At 33.0% G+C, this 12,840-nt stretch overlaps 1 protein-coding gene and 1 pseudogene across 1 annotated transcript; both read right to left on the bottom strand.

Moving 5' to 3' along the window:
- Window positions 1-608: 608 nt before the first annotated feature.
- LOC114727318 (transcription factor MYB114-like) lies at window positions 609-1,567 on the bottom strand. Its single transcript, XM_028914016.1, has 3 exons — window positions 1,444-1,567; window positions 1,216-1,345; window positions 609-1,113 (listed from the first exon to the last, which is right to left on the bottom strand). The coding sequence occupies exons 1-3, from the start codon at window positions 1,565-1,567 to the stop codon at window positions 609-611; spliced, it is 759 nt and encodes a 252-aa protein (XP_028769849.1).
- Window positions 1,568-6,692: 5,125 nt separating this feature from the next.
- On the bottom strand, window positions 6,693-11,492 carry LOC114727329 (protein C2-DOMAIN ABA-RELATED 1-like; annotated as a pseudogene).
- Window positions 11,493-12,840: the final 1,348 nt, after the last annotated feature.

Genomic DNA, 12,840 nt, shown 5'->3' with positions numbered 1-12,840 from the left:
ATTCTACATAAATAGGATTTTTTTAAAAAAAGAAGATCCTAAAAATGCAAATGGCACCATTTCGTTATTATAATATATATGTATATATATATGTACCCCAAAATATCTCTTATTTTATACATGCAGAATACAATGATATAAACAAAAAAAAAAAAAAAGATTGAGACATTACAAAGAGTATCTGAGAGATAGGGACGCAAAGGCTCCAGGCCTGTAGTCAATGAGGGATCATATGTGTATAATTGGCAAGGACACGAGTTTCAATTTTCAATGCAAAGGAAAAGGAAATTAGAAATATTGCGTACAATTGGAGATTAACTTTTTTTTTAAGACATCATCAGTGTGCATGAAAGTAAGAAATTAAATAACCCAATAGTCTCACAAAATTATACTTATATTTCCATGCATAGAATTTTTGATTTGATTATCTTTGAATCAATCCACCAGTATGAGATACACTTGCAATCATAAAATTGACTTGATCATTGATTATAGACTATAACTTTAAGTTCATAATCCTTGCTCATTTCTATTTTGGGTTGATTCCAGTCAGTGAAAAAGATCTTGAATTAAGAAAGAGATTCCAGAATCCCAACGATTGCGACTTATCATTCCGCGTTTCCCCAGATAGACTTTGTTTCACTTTTCAGAAGATCATCGTCCCAAAAGTCCATGGTGAAATTCCCAAATTGCCCTTCATCTCTATCATTGTTTAGTAAGCTCTCCCACCACTCTTCTGACTGGTCTCTGTGCATAAAATCATCAGCAGCAGCACATGGGTCTGCAATACCCTCTTTCATAACACCAGGACCTGAAGTTGTGGCTTCTGCAGCATCACCACCTTCACTCGCAGAAACAAGCTTATTATTATTATTGTTATGATTCCTCCTCAGCCATGGCGAATTCTTAGAGAAAGTGTGAGGCTGAGGCTTTATCACTACGTGCTGTTTTCCTTGATGTGCCGTCTCCTCTGCATTATTCTTCATCACCACCACCTCTTTTGCTTTCGTCTCCTGGGTTTCTTCTTTCTTCCTATTCCGCATGTTGGTGTGCCAGAAGTTCTTCACATCGTTCGCTGTTCTTCCAGGCAGCCTTCCAGCTATCAACGACCATCTATAGCAGGTCTCACTTAAGTAATTATATCTAAGTTACATTGGAAGTATATATATAGTGGGAGACAGAGTGAGAGAGAGAGAGAGAGAAGAACATGCATACCTGTTGCCCAGAAGCTTATGAAACCTTCGAATCATATCAACCTCGTCTTCATTGAAGCCTCCTCTCTTGATGTTGGGTTTCAGATAATTCAACCACCTCATTCTGCAGCTTTTCCTGCATCTCTTCAAACCTGCAAATTGTAATAATGCAAAGCAATATCATATACATACACACACACACACATATATATCTAGAGCAATATATATGTTATGTGTGACATGTACGTACCAGCTCTTTGAGGAACAAGATGCCATTTTCCTTCGCCGTACTGATGAATGCAGTCTCTGAGAAGATTATCTTCCTCTTGGGTCCAGGTACCTTTCCTCAACGCACCTATTGTGTTCTTCTCCATTAATTTGAGGGTTTGCTGTGCTTAATGCCCAGTTAATAGTCTCACTCACACACACAGATTTATAAGCATATATTTCACAGCAAAGTCATGAGATTGAGAACAATCATATACAACACAATGGGCGTGAGAGCGAATTAACGTCCCAGTTACGTACAAATGTTAATGTAGGCAGAGACTGAGGCTGCGTGGCCTCATTCCCATCCCCAGATTCAAAAGTTTCGATGCTTCTCAACATTGCTAGAACACCACCATCTTCGACTCTAATTAGGGTGGCCCCACGCGTAAAGCAATTTGCATGCGCTCTATATAATGTAACATACCTTTTGTCTTTTTATATTTTGTATTAACTTTTTAAGAAATTAATAGACCAAATGATATATATATATATATATATATATATATGTACTCATCAGTTTAACCTACCCATATTATTTTTGTCCCTTTCTACTGCTGAATGATGCCCGGCCTGTCAAGTAGAGTGCACATGGGAGACAGGGTAACGTGCAACATCTGAGTCCACAGAGATTACCTGGACCCCTGGAGGCAATGGAACCCACACACAAAAGGCCAAATAAAACGGAAAGGCTATATATACATACATACATATATATATATATATATATATATATATATATATAGCGTGCGTGCTTTTTTTGGGTATGTTGTACTTAAATCTATATCTATATTTAATTTAAATTATATAGAATGAGTAAATATTTATTTTTGGTGAAGAAAAGCTTCGGTGAATTGAGTTTTAAGAATTTACTGAACCAACTAGAGTTGAGTCAAACATTTATTTTTCAAAAAAAATGGAACTGAACATTTTTATAGAAGTTAACTAATGAAGTGTATAATCTCTAGAACTAAAATTTACATTTGCGTGTAAGTAATCCAAACAAATTAACATTGGTAAAGATGACTTATTTTAACTTATTTTTGCATATTAAGGTTGGAATAATAATTAATTAATATAATATGGTTTATGTTTGGATAAATTTTTATGAGAAAAGTTAGTTTGGTACAAACTTATTTGAATAATATATATTAAAGTCAGTTTCAAAATGTTTAAATATGAAAAAAAAAAAGCTAAAAATTGAAAGTTAAAAAAAAAAAATTAAAAGTTCCCAACATACGAAATAGCTCTTCACGATTTGACATGGTCCAATAACATGATGCCAAACGAGCTCATAATATGAGACATACTGTTCATTATTGGTTGTGAAAAATACCACTCACCCTCTTCATTTATTTATATGTTATATTGTTGTTAATAATTTTTCATTTTTTTCATATTTATTGGCAGAAAACCTGTTTTTGATATTTGTTACAGTAATTCATATGGCTCATGTGATTATTAGCTAGCTCTGCTCATTTCAGAAACTCCGTAGCCCACTGTCTCAACAATTTTTTTCCCCTAAAACCGTTTCGACAAATTAAAAATATTTGATTTTTTTGTATAAATAATTTTTTAATCATAATTTACAGAATATAAAATAAATATATAAAAAGATTATCGTCTCAACTTATATAAAATGTGTTTATAAATAATTTTAAAAGTGATTCTAATTAGGACTTAAGAGGTATTTGGATGGAAGTCAAACCATGATTTTAAAAGTGTTTTTATGGTATACAAAGTAAATATATATAAGTCTACCTTATTTTGCGGAAAAACGCTTTTAAAAGGTATTTTTTCATCTTACCAAACACCCCCTTAATCATTTTCTAAACAAGAGGATGTAGAGCAGCCTGCTACTATTCTGGATCTATCCAGATATGCTAAGTTTATTATTATGTGCAAACACATTCGAGACCACAGAACATATATAATTGGGATAAAGTCATTGAAAACTTTCAAAATGTGGGATGCGATGGCCATATTATTGGCTCAATTAGTGGAATTAGTTTGCACGTACGTCTTGTTCAGTTTAATCAAAATCATTACAAATCAAATCATCAATTTATTTTTTTCCCCTCCCTTGATGATTCATTCAGATGAGATAATACAATCTGTTAATATATATATATATATATTTAAAATTAACTAGGCTGTGAGATACGTGCTTTGTGCCATTTTTAAGATGAGATGTAGCGTTGTACTCCATATAATTTATCAATAGTACTGCTACTCTTGTCAGATCGCCAGACAAAAAGGCTTATTTTAATTATGAATATGAGACTTTAATTTATTTTATTTTTTAAATTTATACTTTTCTTCTCAAAATATTCACATTAGTCACCGTCAAGAGGTCCTATCAAGGGGTAGTTCTAATACCTATTAGTGGTTTATCCGCTTAGGAAAAAAAATAATTTGTTGGTTCTTATAGTTTTGCCTAACTTTCAATCCAGTCCTTAATATATTTTTTTCTTTTCAGGGGTCCTTATAGTTTCCTAAATTATAGGTATTAGTCTCTATGCTCATAATATGATAATTAGGACTATTATGGATGTGATTAAGCAATATGTAAGTTGTCAAAAAATGCAAAATTAAAAATTAAAAAAATAAAATGATGGAACAAAATTTATTTATTATCAACTTAATAATAATAATAATAAATTTATTATGCTTATAACCATCTCCCTACCTCTATACTAGGGGTGTGCAAAAACCCAGTGATCCAGTCCAACCCGAAGTGGTCATGTCCGGTCCAATCCAGTCCAAATTAACTATATAATAAAATTAGACTAGACTGGACCAGACTAGTTGGTCAGACTGGACTAGGTTTCGGACCAAGAGATCATATCACCTAGACTGGTCTAGTCCAGTCTAGGTGAATTTTTTATTTTTCAATAATTTGTAATTTAGAAGGTGCCTTTAATTGTTTTTAATGTTTTTAGATATTTTTATGTATTTATGATGAAATCTTAATATTTTAGGACAAGTTTCATATGATTATAGGTATTTTTTATTGTCTTAATTGTATTTATCATGTTGAAATCTTATTTTTCATAAAGAAAAAATTAAAAAAAAAAAAGAAAATTGGACAACTAGACTGCCTGGACCAGTCCACCAGTCTGGTGGACCAAGTCCAGTCCAACCCGACCTCGGGTCATCACTGGACTAAACTAGACCACAGACTATTAAACCCAGTCCGACCAAAAATTCAGACTAGACTTCGGGTTGGGCTCTGGTCTAGTTCGGTCTGTCCATTGTGCAGCCCTACTCTATACAGTTGATTTTAATATTATTAAAATTCATATGACAAAATTAATTCTAGCGCTTGCTTAATGAGAGCCACATTATCAACTTCTGACGTCATTTCCCTTACAAAGTAACAAATTATAAGCATGCGAACTAATACATATAAATGAAAAAACCAGAAGGGCTGAATGAAAAGACAAAAATTATAAGGACTTAATTAAAAATGAGATGAAATTATGGGGATTTTTCTTAAATAAATTTTGTAAACGTCAAATTGTATATAAATATTTGAATTTATTACAGAAGCGCGGTATTCAAATTGGTTCAAATTTTTCTTTTTGGTACAGAAATTGGTTCAATTTGATAATAAAACGATGGACCGACAGGACGAAATCTTAGTTGCTATATACAGACAATTTGTAATGTTTTGGGCCCAAAATTATTGGCTTGGCCCGCTATTACGGAATTTGGATCGCCTCTTATCCCTTATTTGTCCTGTTCGCGTCCTTTCCAATTTTATCCTTACGTTTCCCCCCCCCCAAAAAAAAAAAACGTTATCCTTATGTGAATGTACTGTTTACACCAACATAAGGATCAGATTGAATGGCAAAAGCCTCTTCTTCAAGCTAGTCCTGATCAACTTCTAAGACACAATTTGGTTTGAATTTGAAGGGTTTGGAGTCTCTAATATGCCTTTTTCTAATATTCTTTAATTTTCTTTATAATATATCAACTTCTCAAACTTTTCTTAATATTCTACATAAAATTAGTGACATGTTGATATCTTATAGTTAAAAAATAGCGCGAGTTAAATTTTTTAAAATAATTTCTGAAGTAAAATACTTCAAAATTGTGCAATTTTGATTTTTAAAAAAATCATAAAAAATTAAAATTGCACTTATTTTTGCTCATAAGATATTAAAATATCATTAATTTTATGTAGAATCTAATAATCAAAAGAAAAATAAAAGACATTTGGAAGGCTGGAGTATTGCAAAGGGTACTAGGGGAAGCAGCTAAAGCACATTATGGGAATCTATCGCTTGAATTTAGGAGGAAACTAAATTAATGGTTGTAACACTACAATTTGAGTAAAATTTTAAGATAACAAAATTATAATTATAGTTATATGTAAGAGGTTTTGCAGTTTACACGAACCTAAATACCCTTTTCCTTGTATAGCATGGGATTGGATTTTGAGAAAACGGGACATGTTGTTTATATCATCCTCTTGATATTGCATCGTGCTCTCGGCAAGTGTCTTGGAATGGAAAAAGCAACAATTTACTTTTTCAAAATCCAACTATGTTTCGGTGACAATTTTTTTAAAAAGTCACATATTAGTATATCATCAGTAAATAAAACTAGTCAATCAATCCATATGTGTTATAAAATTTTTGGGAAGATCTACTAATAATACATTTTTTTTTATAAACCAAAAAACAAAACAAAGCCAACAAAGACCTTAAAATACTAGACTGTATCAACTATGTGTATTGGAATGATGAATAGGGTTTTGAAAAACAGTTTTTTAATTGTGATTTACAATGTGCAAAATAAATATGTAAGGTGAGTTTTATTTTGATTTACGTAAATATGTTCATGATAAGCAGCTCCAAGTACACAACCCTAAAGACTCCTTCCCAAGCCCTTCCAATTAAGGCCAAGCATGAAACCTCTCCCTCTCCTCTGTGCAGTCTCTCTGAGAAACCTTCAATAACTTGGCCTGTAGTAAGCTGTGCGAAGATATATGGTTTGTACTCCCCCTCATTAGATAGATTATCCCTAATGATCAAATTGTGATATTAATCCCCAAGAGTTATTCATCTAAATATACTAAACTGACATTAACAAATGCTCCTAAAGGTCATTTGAGAAATGCATGGTTTCAATACAACAACAACAACAACAACAACAAGTCTTATCCCACTAGGTGGGGTTGGCTACATGAATCACACGATACCATCGTGTTCTGTCAATAACCCAAGAAATGCATGGTTTCAATATTTACACAAACACTAGAGGCCCCTGGCAGTGGGAAGCTTAATCCAACGCAATTGGAGCTCCACTTCCCCACACTCAACATCTTTCAATCTAAGAACCATGTTCTGAACAACTTGACCATCTTTCCACAAAATTTGGCTCCTTTCAACAAGACGGTTTTGCCGGTTCGGCGGTATTGTTCTTATGGTAGTTCCATCAGCGAGGCCTTCCACACCCATTTTCACAGCTTCAACAATTGGATTAATGTCGAACTCAGCCTCCCCCATTTTGTCATCAGAGCTAAATGTGTCTCTGTCATACACAAACTGCAATCACAAGAGACAATAATGGAGCATGTTGATTCATTTGATTTCTAGTTTTGGCATATAAATACATGACAAGTAACCTGCAGGTAATATATACTTCATTAACACATGCAAGTATCGTTTTGTTTTATATGGGTTGTCAACTTTTGTCGAATAATGGCAAACAAGGGAGTTGCAAAAGAAAAACAGTTACTGACAAGTTCAACTGGGAGAGGAGGATCTGGAATATATAAAGTCAGTTCTTCGTTCCACTCAGGATTCACATTCTGCTTCACCACTCGAGTCTTCACTTGCTGCATCAGACATTATATGCAGACATCACTTGACTGAACAAGGTTGGTACCCTGTCTCATTTTGATCCTTAACACTATAGAGTCAAATAAATCTCAGCGCTTAATTGAGTTGAAGGTGCTGAGATAACAAAATCAAATTTGAACTACCTGTCTGTCCATTTTGAAGACAACATATGGATCGCTGCTCCTGCGGATGACATCTCTGATAGCAAGATTCACCCCTTTTTGCACGTGAATTTTGAGCAGACCCCACCAGTATACCATTGATAATTGGAGCTCCACTTCCCCACGTTCCACATTGTTCAGTCTAATAAACATGTTTTGAACAACTTTCCCATCTTTCCACACAATTTGGCTCTCCTCAGCCAGACAGTTTCCCCGGTTCGGTTCTATTGTTGTGATGATATCTCCATCCTTAAGGCGTTCCAACCGTCCCCTGACAGCATCATGAAATGGATTAATGTCAAACTCAGCTTGCCCCATTTTGTCCTCTGAACTAAATTTGCCCTTGTTATACACAAACTGCAATCTCAAGACAAGTTTGATAGATGATGTTATTGCCAATGCTCCCAGATAGACTGTGACAGCGCCACTAATCAAAGTTCATGTTTTAGTGAATCTATCATCTCAGACATACTAATAACTTGTAAATGTGCACTATATTATCTATGCCCACCTCCGTTTATGCTGGTAATGTGGCCTAAATTCACCGTTGATGATCATATACTCGTATTCATTAATAAACCAATGGAACATTTATTTGATTTTGTCCAAGTTATTACAAATCACAAGACAAAGAAGGATGTCATTCCCCAAGTAAGTTTGTGTTAGGTTGTTCAGGTCAAGTGTGAGTGAACCTGAGCCAATATAGAAAGTCCTATACCAAATATAATAGGGCTTAATAATAAGTAATATATAATAAAGTAGAAGGACTCAATTTTGATCACTCCCCCCTATTTTTGGACTTCACTCCCCGTTCCTTACAAGTGATATTAGGGGCCTGACTTTGTACGGGATGTGTGGACTGGTTTTGTCTAGGATTAATGTGTGCCACACCGTTTGAAACCCAAAAAATTAGGCTGTTGACCCTGCTGTTGCCACAACAAGGACTTGCGTTTGTGGCCTCTTCAATATGCGGAAGCTGATGTGCTCACACTTAAACTTTAAGGTGAAGATGTAATATTCTCCACTTTTCATTGCCTATTTGTTGTTCTCTCTGCGGTCTGCTAACTTGGACTAACCAATTAAACTAGTCTGAAGGTTTTCTAGTACAATTAGCTTGTGTAAAAAGCCAACGAAATTGCTCAAAATGCGCATCTCTAAATCTCAGACCCTCAAAGCCTACTTTCACAACTGACTCCTTATGCATTATTTAAGTCTATGATTAAGTCTCATATGGAGTGACTAGAGGATAAATCAAAGAGATACACACACATATCTATATATAAGTTTAAGTCCATCCAACAATTAATTAGTAAGGGAGAAATAGCAAAGCGTATCGTTAAGTCCTCTTAAGCCTGATACAAAAGGATTGCATAAGACCATGACTTACAAGTTGGAGTGGGGGATCTGGAGTTCTCAGATCGAAGATCAACTCTTCATTCCACTCAGGATTCACATTCTTCTTCACCACTCCAGTCTTCCATTTCTGCATCAGACATTATATGCAGACATCACTTGAATTAAATGTACAGCTCCACAATTTTACAAGGTTGCTACTTACCTACCTTATCTTATTTACTAGTAGTTCAATCTTAAAGCTAATTTAACGCTACACAATCAAATCTCAGGCTTGAATGTGTTAAGCAAATGAAGATACCGTTAAAGCTAGCTAGTAACGTCAATTTATTTGACCCAGTCTACTGCCATGCTCCATTTCCTTTTTGAATAAAAATTGAATACTCATATTACTTCCAGTACTTAATATAAGAGTTGGTTGACTAATTTGAGTAAATTAAGAAAGTTCGTTAAGTTAGTTATTTGTACTAAATATGTGTTATTTTTCCTAAAATACCCTTTCTAAATATATGTATTAGCTAAAATTATCATTTGATGGAATCTTTAACATACGCAGCTACTAAAAAGACTAATTTAAAAAACTGAATAAATATAAGAGACAAAGTGGATTAAGGTCCTATATTTAAAATCAAATTGAATGTCAAACTAACTCTTATATTAAAAATAGAAGATAGTCTTAAACTAGACAGAAAACACAACTAGCAAATACATACAATAAGGTCTCGTTTGATACAAAAGCATTGAAAATAAAGAATAGGGATTGAAATTAAGATTAAAAAAATAATCAAAGAATATTTAGTATGAGTAAGTGAGTAACTTCTTATGCAGGTGGAATTGGAGAATACTACCTCTCCTATGATATTTTCCAATCCCACGTATATAGATTTGCTCAATCCGAAGTAACAAGTAATTACTCATATTAAATACTCTTTTAATATATTTTTCCAATCTCAATAGTAATTCCTACCTCTCATTTTCAATACTTTGTGTCAAACAGGACCTAAGAACTAGTATAGTATTATTTTTCACCATTATTGCCCACCTCTATTTCAAAAGAAAAAGTGTGTTCCGATCAAAGATTAAAAAACAAAAATCATCAGCAAACTAATTTCCTTCTCTAGCCGAAATATTAGCCATACAATTAATTTTCTTGGGGAGAATCCTATTAATTGAAGTTTAAAATTACCAAATTCTAGATAAAAAAATTCCTCTAAAAATATGTTGTTATTTGCAAATTTAGTACTGTTAAAACTTATTAAAATATTGTTATCAAATCTGATTTAATATTTAGTAATTTAAAGGATTCTTTGGTGAGATTCTCCCATTTTCCTATACATGAAAGAAACCAAAATATAGAAACATTGGCGTTCCCCGTGAGAAGGAGATCCATGCTATTTATAGAAGAGACTTAATATTGTTAATGTTTATGTCCATTCTTAGAGTACTTATTTTCAATCAAATTAGAACTTGGGTATTTAATTTAATTCACGATTCACCGTCTAAGGGCCGTTTGAATTTGATTTCTGTTTTTTCAAAAAAAAAAATTTGTCTCTATTTTTCTTTTTCATAACAAAAAACCTCAGAGCTGTTTTGGGGGGGGCGGACCGGTGATGATCAAGAGGCAGGCGATGAATGACGATGGAAAACATGTTGAAAAATAGAATTTTTTTTATTAATTAAACAAATTATTTGATGGGGAGCTGACTTTGTGGAGGAAATTTTGGAGATGGAGGGTTCCGGAGAGGTCTAAGAGGCTTTTTGATCCAGAGGGCCTAGATGAGGAAATTACGAGAAGCTGGAGCCTCTTTAGAGCTATTGCAGATCAGGAGCTTGCCCAGAAGAACAACTGGATAGTAGGCTTCAGCTGTAAACCAGCAAGGGTTCCCCAGGTTATAGCTGAAATTTTAGGAATTATATATGGTTTATTGGAAGGTGCTCCTCAACCATGTACCAAGAGAGGAGCTTTATTTCGCTGATCATCTTGCGACAATTTCTCATAACATAGAGGGAAACTACTGAATCTTTGGTCACAAGCCATCTGGACATGGAAAGTGATTCTGCAGGCTAACTGTTTCCCGCTGTCGTGTTTATTCTTTTGTTGTTTTTTCTAGGACTTAACTTGGAAAGTGATGATGGAGGCTAACTGTTTCCCTTTGTCGCGTTTCTTCTTTTGTTGTTTTTTTAAGGCAGTTTTTTAGGTTGCTTGTTTTGAGTTGTTTACTTTGTTTTCTGATGTACCCTGTTTTCTTAGTTGATTAATGGAAGTATTCAGTTTTCTAGTCCAAAAGAGAGAAAACAAAGAAAGAAAGAAAGAAAGAAAGAAAAAAACAATTCCTGCAATTCCCAAACCCAGAAGAGGTGATGATGAGGAAAAGAGAATGGAGAATTGAATTACCTGGTGGCCCATTTTGACGACAACGTAAGCATTGCTGCTTCGGCCACTTCTGGTCTGGTAGCCAGATCATGGCCTCTCTTGACGTGAACTTTGAGGTAACCCGTCAAGCTCCCCATTTCTGTTTCGACAATGAAGGAACAGAGCTAGCCAAGTGTCAGATGGCAGCTTCCCGATTAGATCTCAACCGTTCGCCGGCGACTCTGTTCTTTTCCCTGTCTCACTCTGCTGTTGAAAAGTTTGGCTGATCTTTTAAACTACTCCTCCTCGCTTCTCCGTTCCCGAGGTAAGCCCCTCTTAAGTGGCTTTATCAGAGTTTTACTTCTGTGCTTAGTTCAGCTTTTGTAGCAGCAGTAATGTTTGAAAAGTCAATAGCAAAAATTCTGTATATTAATATAACATATTTTTTAAGAAAAATTATAAGAAAAAATCTCAAAAAAATATTTTAAAATTTTAAAATTTTAAATCAGTAATAACTTAGTTGACTAATTTAAAGAGATAAAAAAAATTAGTTAAGTTAGTTATTTGTAATGAATATGTGTTGTTTTTCTTAAAATACTCTTTCTAATCATGTATATTAACTAAAACTATAATTTAATAGAATTTTTAACATGTACAACTACTACAAGAGTCATTTTGAAAAAATAAATAAATATGAAAAACAAAATAAATTAGAGTCTTATATTTAGAACTAAATTAAAAGTCAAACTAACTCTTATATTAAAAAATAAAGATAGTATTTCTTTTTTTTGGGGGAAAACAACAATTTTCCATACATTCCATTCATAACTTTGTGCAAATTTTTCATTGTTTCTTTTTTTTTTCCATGTTTTTATTAGGATGTCTATGTTTAGGACAAAAAATCGATGCAATCTTTTAAAGTAAAATAACAACAACAAAAACAACCTTAAAAATAAGAAATTTCAAGATTATAAATGATATGGAGGGAGGGAAAGTTTGAACTGAAACTATGAAAATGTGGAAGAAAAAAAATAACCAATATCCTATTGTGGCAGTTTAAAAAAAAAAAGAAAAGAAGAAGACTAGATTTGGTCTAAAAAAAACAATATTGCAGTAGAAATTAACAAGTTTGGAATATAGAATGATATTCTTTTGTCATGTAAAAGCATTTATCAATTTGGGAAAATAACTAAATTTGATGTGAAAATAACAAAACTGCAACCTAAATCAATAAGTTTGAAATATAGAATTCCATCATTTTCTAATAATCACACAAAGGTATATTGATCATTTTTTCACATTTTTATAATTCCAATTCAGACTTTCCCTTATTTCCAATCATTTGGAAGTGTTAATTGAATTTTTTTAAATTTCCTATCTTCAAGGTTCTTTTTTCATCATTTTCTCATTTTTCAATTCTTGAAAAAATACTAATTGAAAAAATGGCAAAAAATATTAAAAATTAAAAAATTACATATAAGGACTGGTTCGCAAAATTATTGTTATTTGCTTTTGTCAAAACCAACACTGATGATGTAACGAGTCTTTATTTGCAATCTTTCTATTTTTAAAGGTTTTTTTTAACGATTTTCTCATACTAATTTTGTGTATTTTTATTTTATATAACTTCTATTTAAGGATTAAAAATAAATTTTAAATCT

This window comes from Neltuma alba, unplaced genomic scaffold, assembly GCF_004799145.2.
Source record: "Neltuma alba isolate B1F8T4 unplaced genomic scaffold, ASM479914v2 tig00012465_pilon, whole genome shotgun sequence".
In the NCBI taxonomy this organism is placed as follows: Eukaryota; Viridiplantae; Streptophyta; class Magnoliopsida; order Fabales; family Fabaceae; genus Neltuma; species Neltuma alba.
The sequence above is the reverse complement of the archived record's forward strand: the minus strand, read 5'-3'. Positions and strand labels throughout refer to the sequence as shown.